General features: G+C 33.1%; 1 protein-coding gene across 1 annotated transcript in view; it reads left to right on the top strand.

Annotated features, from left to right (window-relative positions):
• The window catches only part of LOC135211065 (ionotropic receptor 93a-like), a 116,292-nt gene that overhangs the window by 68,815 nt on the left and 19,706 nt on the right, over positions 1–27,771 (top strand). The window contains 7 exon segments of the mRNA XM_064244125.1: positions 752–797; positions 800–855; positions 2,044–2,211; positions 13,977–14,069; positions 16,749–16,823; positions 21,679–21,879; positions 25,481–25,587. Of these exon segments, the coding sequence (XP_064100195.1) occupies positions 752–797; positions 800–855; positions 2,044–2,211; positions 13,977–14,069; positions 16,749–16,823; positions 21,679–21,879; positions 25,481–25,587 (746 nt within the window).

Below are 27,771 nucleotides of genomic sequence, written 5' to 3'. Positions count from 1 at the left end.
CACATGCTATTAAGTGACATACAAACATATATATATATATATATATATATATATATATATATATATATATATATATATATATATTTATATATATATATATATATATATATATATATATACATATATATAATATATAGTATATTATAATACATATATACTTAAATACATACATACACGTAGCCTTAGTTAAATATATTCTCACACGATATTGAATTTCATACAAGTATATATATATATATAATATATATATATATATATATATATATATATATATATATAACGGTTTTTTTGCCACGAAGGAAAAAATGAAAGAGCGAGATAGCATAGTACTTTCGGTCCTGTTCGGACCCTTTACTGACCGAAAGTACTTGGCTATCTCGCTTTTTCATTTTTTCCTTCGTGGCAAAAAAACCTTTATTTATACATAGCATCACGTTTTATATACTTCGTGATCAAGTTATTCATATCATATATATATATAATATATATATATATTATATATATATAATATAGTATGTATGTATATATATATATATATATATATATATTATATATATATATATATATATATATATATATATATATATATATAATATGTATATATATACAATATATATATATCATATATATATATATATATATATATATATATGTGTGTGGTGTGTGTGTGTGTGTGTGTGTGTGTGTGTGTGTGTGTGTGTGAACATGTGTGCCAGGGCAATAATTCCTTCCTTTCGTTTTACAAACACAGATTGGGAAGCTGTTCTCCTCTTTGGGACCGATGCCAGGGGAGCCCAGTCGCGACAGTTCATGGTGATCGCTTCAAAGGATGAGATTATTAAAGTACAAGATCTGGTTAGTATGAAGGACTCATCTATTTGGAGCATAAGTCTATCACTGAAATATCTTCGTTCTTCCGCCTTGAGTTCTAATTTTTTTTAAATAAAGTTATAGCCTTACTGTATTGATATTTATAATTTATATTCTTTTTCTTCAGTTATGTTGTTGATTCATGTATTTAATATATATGTATAAATATATATATATATATATATATATATATATATATACGTATCATATACTATATATATATATATATATATATATATATATATATATATATATAATATTGAGTTGTACAGTTTTTTTCGTTTTATCTCATTTCCCTTGTAACATCCTACTCAATTTCTCGTTCAGATTTAGCCTTTAATGTATTAAGGACATAATTCGATTACTTTCAGTATGATTTCTCTATTTTTAACCGGGAGTTGCTCAGCCTCTTCAGTTTTTGTGAGAATTCTTCTGCTTTTATTTACCTGTTCATCTTACACTCAAGTTTCTCCGATATTGATGTCTTCACACCATAGCATTCGACAATGTAAGCGATTCTGTGCGAATGTACATAGGATATGTCTGTCAATCATTTGAGTATTTATTTTTCAACTTCATATTTTTCGAAGCAATTCATTACTTCATAACTGGGTTTGATGTTATTTTTCTTTTGTTTGATGTCTGGTATTCATTTGGTGATGGGCTGAGTGATTTAGTGGTAAAATAAAATTATACCTGAAGCTTTATTGAGTACTTTGAATTATTGATAATCTTAACCCTTTGTGTGCTAATACAATATTACTTGAGACCTTTGATTTTTTTTTAATTTAAATACAATATTTGTCTTGATTATAGTTATTAATGGATTTGTAATTTATATTGTAAGTGTAATATACCCAACCTTGAACGTATAATCTCAACGTTGTAGCGATGGGCGAAATAACTAGATGCATATAGCAACTATCAGAAATACATTGAGTATTATGACTCATTTGGACACTGACATAATTCGCAAGACAGTATTCTGATTATTAATTATGCTGAAGCTTCCAAGCCATCCTAAAATCCGCATTCTAATTTTGGCACGCACAGCTGTTCACCATCCGTTAACATTTATGTAAAAATAATAACACAAGAGAAAAAACTGTCAGCCTGTTGAAAATCATGACTGAGTAACAACCTTTCCTCTCTCCCTCCCCCCTCAACCCGAAGGCGAGGTCGCTAGGTCTCTTCGGCTCGAAAAACCAGTGGCTCTTCGTGGTGCCGGACACGAACTCCCTTGCCTTCGCCATGGAGACCTATTTAGCCAACATGGTCGATGGAGATAACTTGGCTTTCATCTACAATATGTCTGAAGTGACACCAGCTACCCCATGCAACGTGAGTACCGCAATATTGAATGCTCAATTGCTCTTCTTACTTCTACTTGCTCTTCAAGGGATTGTTGTATTAGTTGTTAGAATAATCTTCAGCCAGGTACGTCATTTCTTCTATTGAGTTTCTTTATTGACTGATTTTATTTCTTTTAGCATGCTAGAATTATTGTTAAAGGTTATTTTTAAAGGAAATTATATGGCTACTTTTATTCCAAAATAAAAGGAATACAGGCCATTGCAATGACCATTTGCAACCCAATGCGCTCTCATGCAGCTTAAAATGATTGTTTTGCCAATGTTTTCTGTATGTCCTATCTCCTAATCTGTCATAAACTCTAAACTACTTGATAATTCCATCTTATTGATCATCACTTTGAAATGTTTGCTCTCTCGTCACAGGTAAAAGAAACCTCTCTCTCTCTCTCTCTCTCTCTCTCTCTCTCTCTCTCTCTCTCTCTCTCTCTCTCTCTCGTCTCTCTCTCTATATGTGTATATATATATATATATATATATATATATATATATATATAATATATATATATAAACTCAACACTACAAAGTAGTTTTTGAAACGGGTTGGGACAATTAAAAAAAAAAAAAAAAGACAAAAGTTATCGTAACATTTATGCTTGGACTGCCTAATCTCAGATGAACACCCGCGTCATAAAACTCTCAATAAACTTTCAATAAACGATTTAGAATGCCCGAATGCAATTGCATGCACTTTGTACATTTCTCTTTCTTTGTTTCCGAAGCATTTGCACTTCACACGCGAATTGCCATTCTCGACCTATTCAATGAAATCATATTTATTTAACAGATACTTAATAATCTTAATACCTTACACGTGTCCTGGATGTCATTACTTTTATTTCGATAGGGACGAATGTTGAATAAAGGGGTTCCAACAAATAATAGTAAATGTTAAAAAGAATCTATCCACCAGGAAAGTATCGAATGGTTTCCCATTCAATGTTTTCAAACAAAAATTCTAAAAAACTTTCATGTTTTTTTTATTGTAAAGTATTACGATGCTTACCGTTTTTTCAAAATTTCAGATTGTTTCGCTTGTTAAAATATATCTTATTTCAAGTTTTTAAACATTTGATTCGTTACCGTATCAGAAGAACTAGCTCTTTATTTCTTATTATTCAGTTATCTTACGTTTTATAGTTTCATTGCTTTTTTCAATCATATAATCGGTTATATTATTCATTTGTTATAAAAAAACTCTGAATATTTATCTTTCTATTTGTTTAATTATTTATTTATTATTTCAAATAGCAGTGTCTTAGAAGATACCAATTGCTAAAAAATATATCCATCGGGAAATTGACGAACAACGAACATAGTTCAATCTTCGTTACTGGACTCGAACTTGGTCAAAATTCTGCTGACAAATATGTTTTCCTTGACTGCCATTAACAATAATTTAGAAAAAAATACTTTGGTCATTTACAGACCCAAGATTGCTTAAGAACTATAAACTCATGAAGGAAAACACTTCAAGGTGAAGAAGAAATATCTCGAAATATTCACCTTAGAAAATACGAAGCTCAAAGATGTTGATATTTTCTCTGGTGAATATTTCTTTACAGTTAGAACTTATTTTTTCAGCTCATAAACAATCTGTGAGGTCTGTCTCTTTTCCAGAATATAAAAAGGACCCTAGTTTATGGTACTAAAATTATCGAAATATATTTCGAATTATTGTTAATGATAATCTTAAAAAACTCATCCGAGAGATTTTGACAAAAGTCGATTCTGGTAAGAGGACTGAATTATGTAAGTTATCCATCAGTTGTCTGATGGGTCGATTTTTTAGCAATTATTACCTTTCACAACAGACAATATAAATAGATTAATTAGTTAGTTAGTTAGTTAGCTAGTTAGTTAGTTAGTTAGTTAGTTAATAAAAACAATAGATTGATACAAGTTCAGAAATTTTTCCATAACAAATAAAAATGATAGTCAATCATATGAATGAAAAAGGAATGAAACTATAAAATGTAAGATATTTGAACAATCAAAGATAAGAAACCCATTTTTTCTAATACGGTAACGAATGAAATTGTTTAAAGAATTGAAATAAGATATATATATATATATATATATATATATATATATATATATATATATATATATATTAACCGATGAAACAAGGACCCCCCAAAAAATAGGAAATATTTTAGAATTATTGGTTTGAAAACACTGAATGGGAAAGCATTTCGAAATATGAATTGATTAACAGGAAAGTCAAGGCCTAGATAGAACTCTAGACACCATTTAAAAGGTTCGATGAAAGGTTTAACTGGTAAGTTATCTGAGAATACATCTGCCCAGGTCACTGATGCTAATTTGTAAGACGAACGCCGGATGCATCTCAATATAATAAAACATGACTCGAGGATATAGGAGAATCTCTTACCTTCAGAATTCACGGGAAATACCAATGAGCAAATACCCCTGGTGGAACCGCGTTCCCTTCATTCCAATTTCTACGAAGTTCTAATTGCCTTGATGAAAGCTGAACAAATGTCCCATTTTTTAAGAATGAAAAGGAAAATTCTTTCGGGATTTAACAGACTTTTTTTTTTTGGAAGTTCTTTCCTATTATTATTATTATTATTTTATTTATTTATTTACTTATTTTGTCTATCACAGTCATCCTACTCGACTGGGTGGTTTTTATAATGTGGGGTTCCAGGTTGCATCCTGCCTCCTTATTATTATTATTATTATTATTATTATTATTATTATTATTATTATTATTATTATTATTATTATTATTATTATTATTATTATTATTATTATTATTATTATTATTATTATTATTATTTGTTTCTCCAAGCGAAAGCACTTCTGAAGACATTGAAAATAATCAAAATAATCAGTAGGCCATGGAATCTGCTGTAAAACTCTTGAGCTAGAACATTTAACGCTAAAAAATAACCCATTTTTAATATGGCTATTAATATACCGTAAGAAATAAAACCATCTCCAATGTTGCCGATTGAGGTAACAGATCGAAAATTCCGAAAGTGTTGACCGTAAATGGTTGTTATACAAAACAGAAAATGCTAAGGTCGAAGTCAAACCTACTCGCTCTAAAAATCACGACTTTCAGAAAAGTAATGAAATTTTGTCTAAACAATATTAATTTATGCGAGTTTCTAAACTCAATGTGAGAAATGAGAACCTGCACATTTTAAAGTATACACCGCACAAAATAAGTAATTTACTTTTAGATATCAGTTGTATAAACGACCTATTATCGAAAGTTCCCAAAAGAATCACATCAACGACGACTAATAATGTACAAAAAATCTGTCAAAATGTAGCCGATCATTAAAATCATAAACTGAAAAATTGTTTTTAAACCTTTTCAGTGCTGAAAGTACAAATGGATAAGGAAGGGAACTAAAACAATCTGATATTTACAATGCATTTGCAAAGACGTTTGCAAATTCCCTACTCTAACAAGGTTCAAATAAAAGCAAAAATAAACAAATTGAAGAACTGGGACTTAAGAATTTTGAACATTATTACTTATTACTGTTCTCATATAAAATATTATGAATATTGCAGATGTCTGATTTAAGATCAAACCAGTTAAATTAGTTTCACTTTGTTACGTTTAAGATGTGAGTTTTGAACAGGTGAAAATGGAAAATGTTGAAGATCGGTAAGAGAAATACAACTTTCGAATGTATTGCAATGAAAATCTGACCCAGCTCTGGAAAATACCATCTGTCAAAAGGATAAAGTTTGCTCTGTGATTGATGAGTTACGAGAAATTCTGTAAAGGCCGGCAATGATAACAGAGCACCTTTGAAATAGAACAAAAAAGTAAGAAATTTTTTTTAAAGGTCGATTTAAAAACGAGTGGTAAATTCTTCGTACCCTTGGCTATGGCCACAACGTTGGTGGCCTGAGCATGTTTTCAAAATTTCTCTCATACTAAAAGTTAATAAATCGGGGAAGTATTTCGGAATGTCAGATATGAAAGCAAACAGTATTTGTTATAAATAAAAGAGTAAAAAAATAGATACCTTTCAAAATGAAACACGAACCAAACAACCGGAAGTATTGAATCTCAAGTGTTCTTATGAGCAAGTGATGTTATTAATAATCGTTCGGGATAATTTCGCTTAGAAGAATGGCCTGAAATGAGGGATATAAAAAAAAACAGGTTTATTATTTTATGATTAATCAGGCAAGCAATTCCGATACAAAGGCAATGAAAAATCAATATTTTTCAAACAGCAGGAGGCCATTAATCATAAATAACATTAAGAGATGAGGCAGAATATAATTCACTATAACATGGATTTTCTGATTATTGACAATAATACCAACAATAGGGATAATAACAATGATGAAAACGATGATTACAGCAATAAGTAAAAGATGACTTGATACTGATAATAGTAAGCAAATATGTCCATTCGGCAACAAAGATTTTATTTTGCTCTATTCTATTATTTTTTATTTTATTTTATTTATTCACTTATTTGTGTGTGTGTGTGTGTGTGTGTGTGTGTGTGTGTGTGTGTGTGTGTGTGAGGATATAATAAACTGCCTGTTGCTAGTTAATGACAGCAGGCATTGGGGTCGACATTTTTCGTCATTTGAATTTACTGAGGAAATTAAGATTGCTTAATGCTTTTTTTTTTTTCTAGTTGGTATTTTTGTATTTAACTTTTTTTCTTATTTCAATTAAATTTCTGTTCCACTCGATACGGTACCGTTTCACAATGTTCGCTATTTATTTGAAAAGAAAGCCTTACTGTAAGTATAGCCTTCGCTTTTTTATTTAGGTACCTTGCTTTCAGTACAGAGATATTGTGACATTGTATGGTAGTGATTCTCAACATGTATAGGCAGTAACGACTCTGATATAGTACGGTCAATAATTCCAACACTTCATGACCAATAATAATGTCCTAATGTTGTTGTAATAATTCATATAACTGTATGGTCAATAACCGTGATTGCATTGCATGTGTCCCAATTGCAAAGACAATTGTTGCAAAGACAATATCTGACCGAGATTTAGTTTTTTGTATGTCTCCTTTTATTATTTAATTTTTGTCTCTGCCATTCACTGCATTTGTTTTTATCTGTTTGCATGTCAATTGCAAGATTTGTTCTTCAAATTTTTTTTTTCATAAATACAACGTGACTAATTTGCGCTATTTTTATATGTTGTCCTCTTCCTTCTCTGGTCTTTCTTGTAAAAATAGGACCAGTACGTTATACATTATATGTATGTATATACGTTTATATATATACATATATATACATACATACATACATACTATATATATATATGTGTGTGTGTGTGTGTGTGTGTGTGTGTGTGTGTGTATTACACGTGTGTGTTAGGGAGTCTTCTTGCGCATCCATGTGTATGTCAAAATAAAATGTTTCTCATGTTTTCCATTCAATATTATTTAATCTATATATTTGTCTGGTTTACATCTCAATTCGTTATCGATTATCACTTCCTCTAAACTTCAATAAAAGGATTTATTTAATAACCAGTTCCATCCGGGATTTCCAATAGGTGTCATCAAAACAGCGCAATGAAAGTAAAGAAAACGGAATGAATTCTGGAGAGACAATGCAAAAGTCATTATGTGGTGGCAACCAGCTAGTACTCGTTCGTAGCCGGTACTTCTGATTCACTATCTTTCGTCAACCAGCTACAAAGTCGATGGCAGTTCCACACACGCACACACCCACCTCATCCCTCTCCCCACCCACTCCTCTCTCTCTCTCTCTCTCTCTCTCTCTCTCTCTCTCTCTCTCTCTCTCTCTCTCAGAATTTTCTGCCTTGGAAGTCATGCGTTTCCGCTATAGGTGAATAGGTCAACCGCTTCCCATGGAAGGTGTTGTGACCGGTTTACAAAACACATAACCGATGATATGTTCAAACGCAAACCAGGCTACTGCAAGCATTGCATAGCATGGTCTAGTTTCACGTCCTGTTTATGATTATGCGGTTACACTCCTAATTCGCCAATGACCCCTTAGGTCATGGGTTTATTTACAGATATGGAATTTATCTGTATATACAAATGTATATATTACAAATGGCTTAATATTCTGAATGAATTTTCATTTCCTACTGTCAGTTTTGTCTTTTCTTTTTTTTTAGTATTTTATTACCAAATTGTGGAACGGTCTTCCTAATCATTCAGATGAATATTAGAAACTTCAGAAATTCCAGCTGGACAGAAATGCCTGTCTGTTTACCGGGCTGAAATGAGTTTATTTTCACTTTTTCTTATTTATTTAACTATTTCATTTTCATTTTCTTTCTCTTTGTTTTTTCCCAGCTTCTTTTTGCATGCTGGGCTGCTTCTAGACTGGGACTCTCGGTTATGTGATTCTGATTTTCCAATAAAGCTTGGCTCGTAATAATAACAGAAATAATAATGATACTAATAATATTAATAATACTTAGATGCACACAGGCATTATAAATGATAATAACTTTTACACAGTAAGTATAATATATATATATATATATATATATATATATATATATATATATATATATATATAGTGAGATGAACTGAATACTATATAACTACGAGTATAATGAGCGACTCCAATTGAGGTCTTCTATTTGACTAGAACATGGCTAATTTCTATGATTTCTGAATATGATTTATCCGAGTCCAGAAACTAATCTTAATAGGGGTATAGAATAGGAATATAATACAAATTCAGTATCATACCATGGCTTACGTAATTTATCTTTAAATCTCCACAAGTTTAAAGATTTTCTATTCGCATTTTCAGATAATGTCTAACATTTTCATACCTTCCTTTGGGCATGAGTGTTTGAAAAACCTAATCCGAGTCTTGGTATTCGGAACTTAAAATGGAAGTTAGCTTGTGATCCTTTGATTTTGGTCTCAATTCATGCAGTAAATGGTAATCTGCTACAGTTTATCCTTCTTTCATCTTGTTTTTCTCCTTTGGTTAAACGACGTCAAGTTTTATCTTGGTCTTCTGCTGTTTCTAATTTGGTTTAATGACATCAAGTTTGATTTTGGTTGTAGTTGTGCAACGATAAGGACCACTGGTCAAGAATCCCTCCTCTTTTAATTTCATTTTTGTAGTTCGTTCATTTTTTGTTTTTCTCCTAAATAAATTATTGCCTATTTGTTAATAATCCTTTGCTGAGCAGACAAAAGCTCACGTACTTAATTCCTTCTCATGTGGTTTTCTTTCAACTCTGTAACGTTCCGGTTTTCCTGGTTTCATTCTTATTTTAGAAAATTATACTTTTTTATATTTGTAACAACTTAACTTGTTTAAAAGCTGTACAATTTTTTCTTTCCATGTTTTGTTATATGGTTCCACTTAGGAAGATTTTTATGACATGTCTCCCATATCACTCCAAACTGAACTTTCTGATCGTTAAATTGATTGACGCAAGAGTTGTTTCATTATGAAATTTCACCCTCAATCTTCTATAAATTTCACGTCTTTTACAGTATGTCATTTCTTTTAGCAAGACTATTTCTGATTGTTAATAGTGAATTGTTGTATTTGCCTTTTCATATATCAAGGCCTTAATGTCCAAATAATAATTTCTATTATCCTACTCAGCGGCAGAATTTGGAACCCCAGTAATATGATGATAAAACTTCCTCCATTCGGCAAATGCCCTACCCCCTCCCTCAAAGACAACGCTCGTAAAATTCACATCCAGTTGTTAAAAGTTTTTTTTTATATATATCTTTCACTTGGAGAGCAACTACAAAGTAAAATCAAGACACGTTGGAGAAAAGAAATGACGCGTCAATCAGTGAAATAGAAATATTGCCTGACCTTTTCAATGGCATTTTGAAAAGGTTTTTCGTCGAAAATTCATTTTCGTAAATATTCTAAGCCTCATTCTTCTCAGCTCTGATCAGCAAATATTTATGGCAACTAGTAAAGTCAAGATCATTTTAGTTAAATTATATCGAACCACTGGTTTTCTTTGTAATGCCAAAAAGGGAGTGAAATTCCAGAACTTTGCTTGAACATGGAATCTCTCTCTCTCTCTCTCTCTCTCTCTCTCTCTCTCTCTCTCTCATCTCTCTCTCTCTCTCTCTCCATGAAATGATTTCTTACAAGATTTGTAACTCAAAAAGAAAAATAGAGTACTTAGAAGAACTAACCCAAAATGAAAAGAAAATAGATATAATGAATATAAGTGAAACCTGGTATTCCCAAGAGACTGGGAATGATGATCAAATAAAAGGGTTCCAAACTTATAGATCAGATAGAAAAAATAGGAATCAAGGGGGAACCGCAATATATGGGAAAGACAAAAAACAAGGAAAAATATATGAGAAATATAGTAACTCAGAATGTGAACTAATAGCGGTAGAATTTGAATCTGAAAAATTGATGAACATAGTAATATAGACTCCTAATACTAAAGAGTTTGACTTAATAATTGAAATAAAAATTGGTCATCGATATATGTAGAAATCACAAGGACTGACTATTCTCCTATCTGGTGACTTCAACTTTCCTTTCGTAGAATGGAAAGAACGAATAGGAGATTGTGGTTGTACTTATACATATAAAAAAGAGAGTAATAGTAGTGCAGAAGATAAGAGGCAATTTGAAAAGCTATTAGATATGCTACTAGAATACAACATTCAACAATAAATCACCTGCCAACAAGAAAGGAAAATACTTTAGACCTAGTATTTGTGAACGAGATGAATTATGTTAAAGAAATAATAGTTTATAATGCGAGTATTTCAGACCATAATGTCATAGAATTAACAGTTCATTCCAAAGCAAGTGAAAAGAGAGATAAGCAAAGAAAAGAAAAAGTGGGAAGGATATGGAAAATACAACTTCTACAGTAAAAATATAAAATGGTCAGAAATTAATGAAGAATTAAACAAAGATTGGGATAACATTTTCGTAAGTGATGACATAAGGGTAAATACGGAGATATTATATAAAAATATTGGAGATAATAGTGGAAAAATATATACCGAAGAAGAAAAGTAAACATCATTCATGCATACCAAGAGACAGAAGGATCTTGTTCCAGAAAATCAGAAAGTGGAAAAAAGGAAAAAAGGTCTTGCAAAAGAAAAAAAAATGCATGGAAAGTTATAGAACTAAAAAGTAAGATAGAAAATGCAGAACAAAAGATTATACAATCAAAAGAAATGAAAAACGGGACTTGGAAGAAAAAACCCTATTAAATATCAAGCAAACCCCAAACTATTATACTCATATGCGAAGAAGATGAATAAAAGAAGAATAGAAAATAGGCCCTCTGAGAATTGAAGGGAGGTTAACGAATGAAAAAAAGGAAATTTGCAACATACTGGCAGAACGATAATAAGAGAGAATTCACCCCTAGAATAGATAATGAAGATAATGATATAGAAGTAAGGGATGAAAATAGTGAATATTTAGCTGACATAGATATTAATGAAGCTGATATTCGTGCAGGCCTATTAATGAAATTAAAATGGAGCTGCTGCAGGGCCTGATGGAATTCCTGCTATTTTGTTAAAGAAAGTAGTTCATTCTATCGCAAAGCCACTTGCAATATTATTAAGACAAAGTGTAGATACAGGCAAGATATATGATGAGCACAAATTAGCATAATATTACCCCTACTTTCAAAAGTGGATCAGACTAGAGGCAAGTAAATTAATTTAGCCTGTGAGTCTAACATCACATATTATGAAAGTGTATGAAAGGGTAATGAAGAAAAATATTATGAAACATTTATAAAAAATAAAAAATAATTTGTTTAATAAAGGACAACATGGTTTCGTACCCGGAAAAAGTACACAAACCCAACTGTTAGTCCACCGTGAAAACATATTCAAAAATATGAAAAAGCGGAAATGAAACAGATGTGGTTTATTTAGACTTTGCAAAAGCTTTTGATAAAGTAGACCATAATATATTGGCAAAGAAAATTAGAAAACACAACAATATCGTGGATAAAGTAGGAAGATGGTTAAAAGAATTTTTACACAACAGAAAACAGATAGTTATTGCAAACGACGAGAAAATCGGATGAAGCCAAGGTAATATCGGCTGTGCCGCAAGGTACGGTGTTAGCTGCAATACTGTTTGTTATTATGATTGAAGACATAGACAATAATGTTAAGGATTCGGTAGTGAGTAGTTTCGCAGATGACACAAGAATAAGTAGAGAAATTACTTGTGATGAAGATAGGAACGCTCTACAAAGAGACCTTAACAAAGTATATGATTGGGCAGAGGTAAATAGGATGGTATTTAACTCTGATAAATTTGAATCAATAAATTATGGAGACAGAGAAAGAAAGCTATATGCATATAAGGGACCTAATAATGAGACCATCACAAATAAGGAAGCAGTTAAAGACCTTGGTGTGATGATGAATAGGAACAGTTATGCAATGATCAAATAGCAACTCTGTTGGCAAAATGTAAAGCAAAATGGGAATGTTGTTACGGCACTTCAAAACAAGAAAAGCTGAACACATGATTATGCTTTATAAAACATATGTTCGTAGTCCACTTGAATATTGCAATATGATATGGTACCCACACTATCAAAAGGATATTGCACAAATAGAGAGTGTACAAAGGTCCTTTACAGCTAGAATAGAAGAAGTTAAGGACCTAGACTACTGGGAAAGAATACAATTCTTAAAATTATATAGTCTAGAAAGGAGAAGAGAACGCTACATGATAATTCAGGCATGGAAACAGATAGAAGGAATAGCAGAAAATATCATGGAACTAAAAATATCAGAAAGAAGCAAGCAGAGGTAGATTAATAGTGCCCAAAACTATACCGGAAAAAATAAGGGAAAGCACACAGGACATTAATCCACTACGCACCAGCATCGATAATGCAGCGTCTATTCAATGCGTTGCCAGCTCATCTGAGGAATATATCAGGAGTGAGCGTAGATGTGTTTAAGAATAAGCTCGACAAATATCTAAACTGCATCCCAGACCATCCAAGATTGGAAGATGCAAAATATACCGGAAGATGTACTAGCAACTCTCTGGTAGACATTAGAGGTGCCTCACACTGAGGGACCAGGGGCAACCCGAACAAGATGTAAGGTCTGTAAGGTCTCTCTCTCTCTCTCTCTCTCCCAAAAGCATTCAGAAATAAAAGAACGAGAGATTTCAGATGTCCAGAATAAGAAAGCCCTGAAACGTAAAAACTACTACTTATTTATCTTGTAGCATAGATGTTATGATTGATTTCTTTGCAAAATGTTTATGTTTGTGAATTTGTTTTGCGCTTGCAACAATATATAACGAGTCGGTTGGTGACATTCATCATTTTTTTGTACTATTGCCTTAACAACATGCCTGTATTTTACATATATTTTTATCACTTTATTAATTTGATGGATTATTCGTATCACTTCTTTCTGTATTTTCTGTTACATTCTGTTACTTCTTTTTAATGAACACCATATTCTTTAGAGGCTTGAATTACAAATCAGTGGCCCTTGGGGTCTTCTTCCGTATGAATAGGGTTCATCTTCCGAATGATAATAATAATAAAATAATATCCAGGCCAACAATCTTCTCTATATCTTAATATTTCAGATTTGCTTTCCACTGGAAGCCTTGAAATCTGGGAGGGAATGAATAAAGCCAGGATTCGAACCCAAAAGTAGTGAGAAGACTGAGGCCAATGCTTAACCTATGACACACTGAAAGTAATTAAGCTTCTAATGCTAATTTCCTTCGCTTTTACAGAACGGATTTCAGTGTTACATGAAGCTCCTTGTGAACCAATATGGCACTGAACTTTCTGCCGCTCTGCAGAAGGAGCTCGACCTTTACTTCCAGGTAAGTAATGGTCAATTATTGGTTAAATTTCATCTACTTAGTTTTTGTGAGACCCTGTATTCCACACTAGTCTCCTACGGTCTATTCACAGGTTCCTGAGCAGTAGCATTTTCTTTAAGGTTACTGTCCTCCCGTCTGTGGTGTTTGCGTATGGTAACACTGCGTCCCGGGCTCTAGATAGTTACATTCAGCTTACATTCAACAATTATAATTATGTCCTATTTTGAATATTAACGGTGTAATTCGAATACAGTAAATTATTAAAACACGTTTCAATTGCAAATGTACACCCAGATAGCGTAACTATTTAAAGCCTGGGACGCAGTGTTACCATACGAAAACACTACAGGCGGATGGACAGAGGGAAAAAACAGAGTATAGTTCTGTGCGTTATTGTGTCAAATAAAGGTAGAGAACTTCCGTCATGTTCAATCGTTTACGACTATCAAGAAAAACTCCAGTGTATGGTTCCATTGTCATATACTTTAATACAAAATCTATCTTGAACAGCTAAGTTATTCATTTGTTGATGTTACGAATCTAGTTTTCTTGCATTCGTGCAATTAGAAAAGTGGTTTAACAGTGTTTCTTAGCGCCAAACATGCTCCTTATTTGTGCATTTACCACCTTCGTAGCAGAACAACTGAATTAGATATATTTTGAGGCAGGACGTTCAGTTATCTGTATCTATTCACACCAATTAATACCGAACAAAAGGAATGATGTTCTCCGTAATTAGTATATACTTTGTAATTAGGGAACACAGCTGAGACGTTTTTATCAGCGTGTCCTCCCTTAAATTAGGCCCAAAACCTCAGCTTTGCCATTTCCCCAAAATTCTCAATATAACACAAAATCTGTTGCGTGAACTAGACGTGAGGATCAGCAAGTCGGTACTTCTAGGTCAAGGGGCTTAGAAACAACTAACGAAGTACTTAAATCTTTTCATTTTTTTTTCTTTATCGTGAAATAACATGAGCCTAGCGCATATTCGGCATCAACTAAGCTGTTTATTAGCACCCATTGCAGTGGTAAGACAGTACGGTCGTAAACCTACCAAGAATTCGAGGACACCGCTGCATTCCTGAATAGTTCATGACATGAACACTACAGTTGTCCTTGTAGTGTGTTAGAATTTTTGGTAATACGTTTCTTTACAAGTATCATTTAAATCACAGGCAATGTATAATATCTAATAATAGCAACGATTTTGGTACTGTTGATGATTTGTAATAGGAATCGTAAAATGTCGTTTGGAATGTTAGTATTAATTTAGACTAGAAATGATTTCTTACAAGATTTGTAAAAGCACACTTGGAACCTCATCACTTATTTTGCCAATCCTCGTGACTTGCATTTGGCACCATACTTTTTACCTTTTATTACATGTCAAAAGCTTTTAGCATGAATTAAGCAACGTAGCTAGCGCCAATTTTTTTTTACTCCTTATTGAGCTTCTGCAGACGAGTAAGATGTTTGGGATCTTTCCTAGATAGTGAAACCCCCCCCCCCCCCCCCACCCCCCCCCCCCCCCAAGAGTTTTAACCCGGTATGTATCCACTTTTGACTAGTGCAAGGCCGTTAAGATTACTGTAAAACCACAAATAAAAGACTGAATATCATAAAGATAAGGACCCCCGAGAAATATTAATCCTAGATAACGAACCCCGAACTTTGTCTGGGGTTACTATATAGGAAAAATACGGAAATTTTGAAATGCAAGTCTTCTCAACAGTCTACTCCAATATATGTATTGTTGGCATATTTATCTCATAGGCCTTCCAATGTTGGTACAGACGACGATGTTTAGAAGCGTATAACTCTTTTGCCAAGTGATATTAGGGATATAGATATACCATACTTGTGTGTTTGTTCATGTGACTTGAACATTCTTACAAATAAATATTACATTGTCTGAGTTCATTATTAATTCATCGCATTAGAATTTTCGTCCCTAACCTCTGACGCTTTCCCATCTTCGGAGTCTTCATATTTCACAGAGATTTCCTTAGCTTTACGATGGACAACCTACAATTACGCAAATTAGATTTATTCAAAACTTGATCATGGTTCTTGTGCACAAGCGCGCTAGATAATTTTAGAATTCACAAAGTAATACGAAGTAAAATCCGTTCATGAAACATTGGCTCATCTTTTGCTAATGAAAACGTGTCCCTTTCAGTTTTAGATTTCAGAAAAACAAACTATTGCGCTGGCTCTGTCTGTCCGTCCGCAATTTATACTGTCTGCATTTTTTCTGTCCGCTCTCAGATCTTAACAACTACTGAGGTTAGATGGCTGCAAATTGGTATGTTGATCATCCACCCTCTAGTCATCAAACATACCAAATTGCGGCCCTCTAGCCTCTTTAGTTTTTGTTCCATTTAAGGTAGCAGCTAGCCATAATCGCGTTTCGGGCAACGATATAGGACAGGCCACCACGGCCGGCTGAGAGCTTCATGGCCCGCGGCTCATACAGCATTATACCGAGACCACCAAAAGATAGATCTATTTTTAGTGGCCTTGATTATACGCTGCGGCACATTTTTACTTGTTTACTTGTGTGTTTAATTTCATCTCATACGTGGATCTGATCAGGTATTCTGTAATCTGCGTTCCCTTTGGTGAGCTTCGGCAAGCATTTCTCAACAACTCTATGTCCATTTTTTTTTTTTACAGGTTTCTGAAGAAGAGTGGGAAGAAGTAAAGCCCTCGCCCTCGCAGAGAGCAAGTACTATAGTGAAGATGATGAAAGTAAGTATATTTATAACAATGTTCTTCGTTTAATATACGATTAATATCTTAAACAAGTACACAAACCGGCTTCAAACAGTTTACAGTCAGGAACTCAATGATGGGTGTTGGGTTAAAGATGGGAAACACACAACAGGTTGACTCAAATAATTATCTGTTGGGTACAATCTTATTTTACAGTTAGTGATATGAGAAAAGAATATGGATCATGTTGTACGGTAGCAAACGACTGGGTGTATCTTTGAAGTGGATGAATGTTTTAGAAAGTACTGAACTGGATAGGCTGGTCGAAAGAAATGGGGAGGGAAAGATGTGGGAGGCATATTGTTAATGCATCACAGTAACTACCAAACAGAAAGTGCTTAAGTACCTAAAATAGATCCTATCAGCAAGTCCATCTACTGTATTGTTTGGACCCTGTCGGCATCAACATTCGTGTGGAATGTTTGTTCAAGGCGCATTTTCCAGTTAACTTTTCTGTCAGTAGCTTTATATTATCCCGGAAATTTCAATAGCTTTTATCTCATGTTCTAATACCTTTCTCTTGTTTTTGTTTGTATCATTTTCCTCTCTGACTTCCAAATGCCCCTCAAGCAACTTTTGCCTTCCCCGGGAGATCAGGTCATTTATTCTTAGACCATTTCATTCCTTCCAAACTTTTCTCTCTCTAAATGTTCTTTATACTTCATGTTGTAGCTTCTTCAGTAGCTGAGTATTTAAGCTACTAGCCTTTGCTTCCACGGTAATAATATTTCGGAAAACCAGCCTCTGGTCAAAATTAAGAATCAACGATATAAGCAGGGCAAAGCCTCATAAGCATTGGAGCTAGAGGGACAGCATTTGTTCATAAGATAAATAAACCCTTTACAGATAACCTTACAAATTATGAGACATACTCGTAAATTTGCGTACTCTTTGCTGGAGCCATTGATAGTTAGGCATCAGTCGGTACAATACATACCAGGTTCGTCATTAATCGGTATTCGGGTCTGATAACCTTAGAACGAAGCTGCGTTTTCTTAAATGATTCATGACCAGATAACTGGAATGGGTGATGACATGTGGTGTTGTTCCAGTGGTTGCGTGTTGCTGTTACTTCATGAAGTGCTTTCTATTTAGACTGCAATTTGTCGATAATCGTAATGGCCATTCTACTACGTTGTAAAGTAAGTCATAGATTAGGAAGAGAGAGAGAGAGAGAGAGAGAGAGAGAGAGAGAGAGAGAGAGAGAGAGAGAGAGAGTTTATTTGCTTCCAATGATGCCACCGCTGTACGGAGGAAAACATTATAAAGTTAAGAGAGAGAGAGAGAGAAAGAGAATTTATTTACTTGCTTCATATGACGAGGCACTTGTAACTCATCTAGAAACAGATCTTCCCATAATAATAAAATTTTCAAATAGCATTATTAACTTTTCTTTTTATCAGTCCGGTGTAGTGTCAATCTACTTCTTTCGACTTTCGAGGAAATGGCTGCCTGTCATTCCACGACTCTTCGGAATCAGCCAAAATAAGCCCTTTTAAATGCAATGGAAAACAGATCTCAAAGAATGGTGAAGACGTACTTACATGCATAGCGAGTGAAGAATGAAAGGAGGATGAATTGTTCAAAAAAAAAAAAATTATGGCGTGACTGATTTTACTGTTTGGAATCGACAATCGCATGTAAAGGATGAGATCGGAGCCAATCCTTATTCATTTTATAGTGAATTACTTATTGTCATGACACCTTCTTCCTATGTATATTAGCTCAGGTCTCTCTCTCTCTCTCTCTCTCTCCTCTCTCTCTCTCTCATAGGGAGATAGTAACGTCAGTGCACCTCGCCCGGTGAACTTTAGGCATTATCTAAAGTTACTTGCAGCGTTCCTTTCGGACCTTAGTTGCAACCCCTTTCATTCATATTACTGTACCTCCGTACGTGTTCTCATTCTTCCATCTTATGTTCCATCCTCTACTAATAAATGTTTCATAAATGCCACAGCGAGGTTTCCCTCCTGTTACGCCTTTCACACCTTTTTCTATCTCAGCACTGAAAGACCTCATAAGTCCCAACTCTTGGCCTTTGACCTAAATTCCATATTTTATTCCTCTCTCTCTCTCTCTCTCTCTCTCTCTCTCTCTCTCTCTCTCCACCCCAGAATCGGACCAGAAGGGAGAGAATGGGCGCGTTTCCTTAAAAATCCAGAATCTTTCTGTTAATTTAGGTAGTGAATTTCATTCGTAAATATTAACCGACTCTCTCTCTCTCTCTCTCTCTCTCTCTCTCTCTCTCTCTCTCTCTCTCTCTCTCTCTCTCTCTCTCTCAGTTACTTTTCATTGTATTTTCGCTGTCAATCTTAATACCAAAATCTTTGAAATGTAGTTGGAAACGAGGAGACAGCTTCCGACTAACTGCAAGGTGACATTGCTAATAAAACTCAAATACAACTGATGAAAAAAAAAATAACGAGAGACCTATTTTTTCTTTTTCTAAACCTCTAAAGTAATGCATAAACGTGTCAAATGTTTTGTCAATAAGACAAACCTTTTCAATCTTATTCCTCTCGGCCTTAATGAACTGCTGTCACTCTTAACACCGTTGCAGGAATTAGATTGACAAGGTTTACCTTTCCATCATGAAAGTCGACACGTTTATGCTTTACTTTTGGTGAATAAAGAGTTTCATTAGTAATGTTACCTTGCGGTCAGTCGAGCACCTGTCTCCACATTTCCAGCTTCATTTCAAAACTTTTAATATTAAGAGAGAGAGAGAGAGAGAGAGAGAGAGAGAGTTGGTTAACATTTACAAATGAAATTCATTGCCTAGGATAACAGAAGGAATCTGAATTATCGAGAAAACTCACCCAATCTTTCCCCTCTAGTCTAATTCTGTCAAAAAAAAATGGCATGTTCATCTAATTAAAGTTTTGTTCCACGACAATGGACAGCCCAGAAACATCAATATAGGGTATGCACAAAATTCAGTCATACAAAATGGGTAACGTATCTTAACTAATAGGGCATGAGCAAAGTATATAATTAGTAGAAAATGCGTAAGGTATCTTGATAGGGTTTGCGCTGAAGACCATACAGACATTCCTAAAATACCACCAGGTGACATTAAGACTTCATGAAAAATTAAGTAAAATCACCCTGTAATGATATTTTGATATTTCCGTCCATTTGCGACTTACTGACAAGCATTATAAGGCATGCTTAGGGAATCGTTTATAAATCTAAAGTTTTTTTACGGTTGTAGATCATTTTATACATTGTTACTTTAAGAACCCTTACTCGTTTAAAAATATATTTCCTTGTAGAATATCGTATTCTCTGATACATTTTAGAACTAACAATCATATGGAAATCTGCACCACGTAAAATTATAGTAGCCTAATAAAGGATAATATATAAATGCCATTGCAATGTTGCCGAAGAGGGAGCGTCAGTTTCGTTATAAACAAACAAACGCATAGGAGGAGATTGACATACTGCTGAGAAAACAGGAGGAGGTCATTAGACAGACTACAAAAAATCACACGGTGGGAAAACGATCTAGTAGACAGCTAAACTGGAAACTTTTTCTTTAATTAATAGGCAGGCTCATGCGATCGATAAATCAGGTTGGTAGCTTAGCCATGACCTAAAAAAAAGTCCGAGTCATCCACGATGAAAGCGACTCCTTATAGAAAGATACAGGGGTTGTAAGGAGTCAGGTACAGCAAAGAAAGAAGTCAATTCCAAAACTTTGCTGCAAAAGGCCCTGACCGTTCACTGGACCGTCCAGTGCTGAGAGGGTTATAGATTTCCATTCGGCATTCGGTCTCAAATATCTCTTCGCAATGTCGCAATAAAATCTTAAATAAGCAGTGGCTTCATACGCTGGAATACGAGTGAGACTACAAGTAGTCAAGAGGATCTCTTTACAGAGCGCCATGTCCGCCCCAGAATCTGAGATATCGATCGGACTACACGACGCCGAGAGAAACCCGTAATTTCAGGGGCGCAGCAGCTCTTCCGTGAAGCTTACTGTACTCATAGCTCAATATGATAGAATGTGAGGCGCTGGCTGTCTTCTACCCAGATATTATACGAGAGTAAATAAGTCTTACAGACAGAAGTGTGCTTTGGTTCACACGCACATTTACATACAAACACGCATGTAGTATATATATATATATATATATATATATATATATATATATAATATATTATAATATATATATATATATATATATACTATATATATCTACACTTTTTTTGTATACTGACATTTTGACTCCATAAATATCTATTCGTATACAGACACAATTATATACATATGCATACATAAATACACACACGCATATAGGATAATTTATATATATATATATAGATATATATATATATATATATAATAGATATATACATATATAGATATAGTATATATATGACAAGTTTTGTATATATGTAGTATATGACATACTTGTGTCGGTATACGGATAGATATCTTATTCATGGAATCAAAATGTCAACATCCAAAAATTACACTTATATACACGAAGGCTGTGCCCGAATTTATTTACGCTCACACCACACACACACACACACACACACACACACATATATATATATATATATATATATATATATATATATATATGTGTGTGTGTGTGTGTGTGTGTGTGTCTGTATATATGTGTATATCATATATGTATATTATATGTATATATATATATATATATATATATATATATATATATATATAAAACATATGAATATACATATACAAATTAATAATTACTGACATAATTCCATATTAATTCCACACGTTTCAGGTGTTTGGACTTGAAAAAAAATGGCTGAATTCTTTACCAACCTGTTCCCTAACCCACAGAAAAGTCAGATGACGTCCACAGAGTGTTCCAAATGCACGGAATGGGGCATCCAGGCGGCGGAGGTGAAAGATTCCCTCAGGATCGAACTCCTGAATGTGGCAGAATGGAAGCCTCTCACCGGCCTGACCCTCCATGATGACCTCTTCCCTCACGTGACCGGCGGCTTCAGAGGCCGCATCATTCCCGTGGCATCCCTTGATGTGAGTTTTCAATTATTATTATTATTATTATTATTATTATTATTATTATTATTATTATTATTATTATTATTATTATTATTTATTATTATTATTATTATTATTATTATTTCAATTTTTCATCAGAAGGAAATTGGAGAGCCAAAGATTAAGAAACAGATAAATTATCATATGATTAACTTAACTGGAGGTCTGCATCAGGGTACTCTGTGACAAGAAGGTCCCTCTGAAATTGAAAGGAAAGTTCCATAGGACGGTGGTCAGACCAGCAATGTTATATGGAACAGAAACGGCAAGTATGAGGTGGAAAACAGAGGAGAAGAAGATGGATGTAGCAGAAATGAGAATGTTGAGATGGATGTCGGGGGAGTAACAAGGAAGATAGGATTAGAAATGAGTATATAAGAGGATCAACAAAGGTAGCTGAAATATCGAAGAAAATACAGGAATGGAAGGTCTTTCGATGGTATTGGAACACCTGTTACGAAGGGAGGAACGTCTGTTGGAAGACATACGATGGAAATGGAAGTGCGGGGTAGAAGGAAGAAGGGAAGACCAAGAAAGAGATGGCGTGATTGTGTAAGGGAAGATATGGAATTGAAAGGTATAAATGAGAACGAGGACAGACAGAAATCGATGGAGACGACTCATTCGTAATGGCGACCCCATATAAAAATGGGTTTTAAGCTAGGAAGAAGATTAACTTAATGTATATATCTATATCATTATATTATTATTATTATATTATTATTTTATTACTTAGTATTAGTATATTATTATTTTACGATTTTTCATCAGAAGGAAATTGGAGAGCCAAAGATAAGAATCAGATAAATTAATCATATGATACTTAATGTATATACATATACATATATAGATATTATATTTATATATATATATAATATTATATATATATATTATATATATATATTAGATATATATATAACATTATATATAATAATATAGATTTAATAATATATATATATAATATATATATTATATATAACATATATATATGATGTATATATATACATATTTATATAATTATAATATATATATATATCATATAATATATTATATATATACATATATATACCACTTTTTCATTAGATTCCAATTTCTTTGTGATATCTGTTTTTGCTTACAATTCAATTTTTGCTACTTTACAGAGTTCAGTGCTTTGATAGCTCTTCTCTTTCATTTTATTTTCGAGTTCAGCTAATCGTCATTTTTGGTTTTCTTTAACTTAAATGTGAACCTAAATGTGCGTACTGATTATATTTGAAATATGTTTATTTATATGCAGTGTTTATGATAGGCACTGAACTTCTATAACGTAGGTGATATATACATAACCTGCAAATATTAAATCTACTATCCTTTAGATAGTGATCTGCACCCAAAATATATTACATATATATATATATATATATATATATATATATATATATATATATATATATATATATATATATATATATATATATAGGATATGTAGGAACTTCCATATACATAAATAACTTCAGGAAAGCCGAAGACACATAATGGGATAAAGGATTTATTCGAAACATTACGCACAAGGAACTTTGTGCATCATCAGTCTGTTAAAACAAAAGTACATTTTAAGTTAATAAAAGCAAAATACAAATAAAAATTACATTCTAAAATTTAAAATTTAAACATTAAAAATTAGCATAATTCAAAGTTAAAAGTGAAATAAGAACATTAAAACACAACTACTGAAAAACCAACCATTCGATAGGAAAGGAAGAGAGAGAATGACTAGAAATGAGATTGAGGTCAGAAAGAAAACTATGCCAGGTATAGCGGAGACGATGAACTGCCGTTATTCAATGAAGGAACAAGTCTTTTGATAAATAATGACTCAAGTGTTGTTAAATACTCAGAGTCCTTATTGTAACCTAAAATGGAAAAGTGCGGTTTCTTGACTTCAATCTTACATTTGATGGCATGATTTTTGATATTTGAATGCTCTGGTCTACTTAATCTCTGTCCAGTTCTAAAACTATACCCCATGTGGCTGCAATATCACATTTGCAACAGCCTCTTGGTAGATCCAACGTAAATACCAGGACATCCTGGGCACGTAAATTTATACACAACATAAGACTTCATAAAATGATGCAGACGATCTTTAAAGCAGAACAGGGAACCAATTTTTCCGGGGTTATTTGATATTAATTTCAATTTCAAGCATGGAATTTCACCTTCAATGATTCGAGTAAGTTTCTGTGACAGTTTCAAGTTGGAAATATAAGGAATCGAGGCATACATGAGTTTCTTTGGAACGTCAACAATCGGTGGAACTGATTTCAGATATTTAGTTAAAAGTTTAATTCTTTTCTGAACTAATTCTTTAGGATATTAATTTTGCTGAAAAAAAGGTTGTAAAAATTCTATTTCCCTATGAAAAAAGTCCCACTTCGAAGAGTACTTCAGGGCTCTATGAACCAAAGTGGAGATAGCGTTAAGTTTAAAACTTCTTTGGCAGGAGCTGTAAAAATGATTGGCTAGACCCGTATACGTTTTTTTCCTATAGACTACTGTATTAAATTGATGATCAATTCTGGTGATGCAAATGTCTAAGAATGGTAGGACAACTTTCCTTTTCCTCATCTATAGTAAACTTGATATTAGGGTGTTGTAAACTATTATTATACTCTAGAAATGGCAACACAATGGGTTATAGTTTTAGAACTGGCCAGAGATTAAGTAGACCAAAGCATTCAAAATAAAAAATCATGCCATCAAATGTAAGATTGAAGTCAAGAAACAGCACTTTTCCATTTTAGGTTACAATAAGGACTCTGAGTATTTAACAACACTTGAGTCATTATTTATCAAAAAACTTGTTCCTTCATTGAATAGCGGTAGTTCATCGTCTCCGTTATACCTGGCATAGTTTTCCTTCAGACCTCAATCTCATTTCTAGTCATTCTCTCTCCTCCTTTCCTAGCGAATGGTTGGTTTTTCAGTAGTTGTGCTTTAATGTTCTTATTTCCCTTTTAACTTTGAATTATGCTAATTTTTAAATTATAATTTTAACATTTAAAATTTTAGATTGTAATTTTTATTTGTATTTTGCTTTTATTAATTTAAAATGTACTTTTGTTTTAACAGACTGATGATGCACAAAGTTCCTTGCGCGAAACGTTTCGAATAAATCCTTTATCTCATCATGTGTCTTTGGCTCTCCTGAAGTTATATATATATATATATATATATATATATATATATATATATATATATATATATATATATAATGTATGTATGTATGCAATAGTTTATCCCAACGTGCCATAAATTCGATACTATATATATATATATATATATATATATATTATATATATATATTATATATATATATATATATATATATAAATTATATATATATGTATGTATGTAATAGTTTATCCCAAACGTGCCATAAATTCGATATATATGGAATCTTAACACATACGCATGCACTCACATACGTATATTATTTATATGTATACATATATGTATGTATATACGTGTATATATACGTATATAATGTGTGTATGTGTGTGTATAATCATGAATGACATTTTGTCCGTTTCAGTATCCTCCATGGCAGATCTTTTTGAAAGACTCCACGGGACGTGTCGTAGGGTACACAGGCCTCATGTTTGAAGTCCTGAACGAATTGGGAATGAAACTCAACTTCTCGTAGGTGTTTGATTTTGTATTGACTCAACCTTTTTCTTAATTCTTTGCAAATAATGACTTGCATCATTGCAATTCACCATCAACCCCTTTTCCACTGCTTTTTTTCTATAGATTTACGAGTTATGTTGTAAAACATATATTACTTCCGTCTTTCTTTGTCTCACTCTCTTACTCTCTGTCTGTTTGTTTGTCTTCATCCTTACACACAAATTGGGCTTGTTTATTTGCGTGCTCATGCTTGTTCTTTGGTTATCATTGCATTTACAGAGGTGATCATTTCAAGTTCAGTTATTTCCTTATTTCTGGACTTAGCCTTGATAAGAAAATCTTAATTTGAGGAAATGCACAACCGCAAAAAAGGTCATACTTTAATCTTTTGTCCAAGGATAAATTTTGATGTTAAGAAACAACTTAAAAAGCTGAAGGAGGGACCCTGAATCCTAAAACTTTTAATCGCACACACACACACATATGGTCCCGTGGGTGTAGTATATAAGAGGTCCTCACGTGAAAATGAAAGAAAGAGGTACCAAGACTTTCAACTTTTATTCCAAAGTCATCTTCAGGGTGCTGAAGATGTCTTTTGAATAAAAGTTGTAAGTCTTGGTACCTCCTTCTTCCATTTTTCGCTTGCTTGAGGATCTCTTTTAATAAACTATATATATATATATATATATATATATATACTATATAAATAACAATAAATACATATAGATATATTTACATATATATATGTGTGTGTGTATATATACAGTAAATATTATATATATAGTATATATGTGTGTTAAATATGAAATACTATAAATAACAATATATTGTAATCCAGATATATAAAATATATATATATATATATATATCCATAAATGTGTGTGTGTGTGTGCCATGTATATATACATTATAGTACATTTATATATATAGTTTTTAGTATATATAACATATCAATACATATATATACTATATATTATATATATATATATATATATGCTCTTCATCTTATATACGTGGAATGGCAAATTTTGTTCATTGTGCTGAAATATTATAGATTATAATTTGGTGAAATGCGAAGAGACAGCAATTTCCCTGCACTGCAAGCACATTCCATCTCTTTGTCTCTGAAACAAGTGTAAAGGTTTTTGGCCCATTCTTCTGGTTTAGGCTGAGGCTAAGAACATCTGTTGCGTTTAGTGAGTGTAAAAAAGAAACGCGTTTCTTGCTCTAATATGAAAGTCATCAAATCAGTGTATTACTTCTTTTTCATTTTTTTTCTAGCTTTAAGTAGATCAATAATGCGGCGAAGCTGATAACATTGCGATTTTTGCTGAATGCTATATGTTATTTCGATGTTATCCTTTCATCTCGAGAGATAAACTTTCTGAGACAAAATACAGAGAAGTTTACGAAGATCACATCATTTCTTAACGTTTTGTTCTGCACAACTCCATGAAGGTTTGCTGTACAATTTGAAGCTAGAACATTTTGGATACTTGACTTTGCTTCACTTATTCCACAGTGACTTAAATAGTTTCTTTTTTTTTTTTAGATACGTTCTTTCGCTAAATTTGAAATGCGTACCAAACCTGTTCCTTTAGCGATGAAGAAAATAACCACAAGTGTCGAAATGAACGCAACCTCGCATGTTCGGAGACCCGCCCGATTCCACTCTCGAGAGAAATCCTCATTTGTTGGAATTCCTCACTGAATAACGCATGACGGAAGCTTGGTTCTCGAAAGGTCTCTTGACGGATTAAATACCATTCCGGGATTCAACGAAAGGTCACTCAGCAAAAGCTCTCTCTCCATGTCATGGCTCCTAAACTTTAACCAGTACACGGTTTAGCTTATATGAAACGAAAACTTGTACGTTTGCACTTGTATCTACTATTCATATGTGTTTCATAGACTTTCTGATGGTCATGTGTGTATATGCATACATCAGACAAATGCAATGACTGACAGAAATAAACTGTATTTCCTATTAATTATATTTATTTCACTTGGAAAGATGACTTACGATGTCAAACTCGTTCGCGATCCAAAGGCTATTTCTCTCCTATAATTGTTATGTATCAGTTCAGAAGTCTCAGTTCCCAGTTTAAACGAATTCGTATTTTCTAAAAGCAATTAGTGTTTTATTTGTGCATAATACGTGAATTGTTGTGGGTCCTCAAATTTACACTGTTTTCG

The sequence above is a fragment of the Macrobrachium nipponense genome, chromosome 4, assembly GCF_015104395.2.
Source record: "Macrobrachium nipponense isolate FS-2020 chromosome 4, ASM1510439v2, whole genome shotgun sequence".
Taxonomy (NCBI): Eukaryota; Metazoa; Arthropoda; class Malacostraca; order Decapoda; family Palaemonidae; genus Macrobrachium; species Macrobrachium nipponense.
The sequence above is the reverse complement of the archived record's forward strand: the minus strand, read 5'-3'. Positions and strand labels throughout refer to the sequence as shown.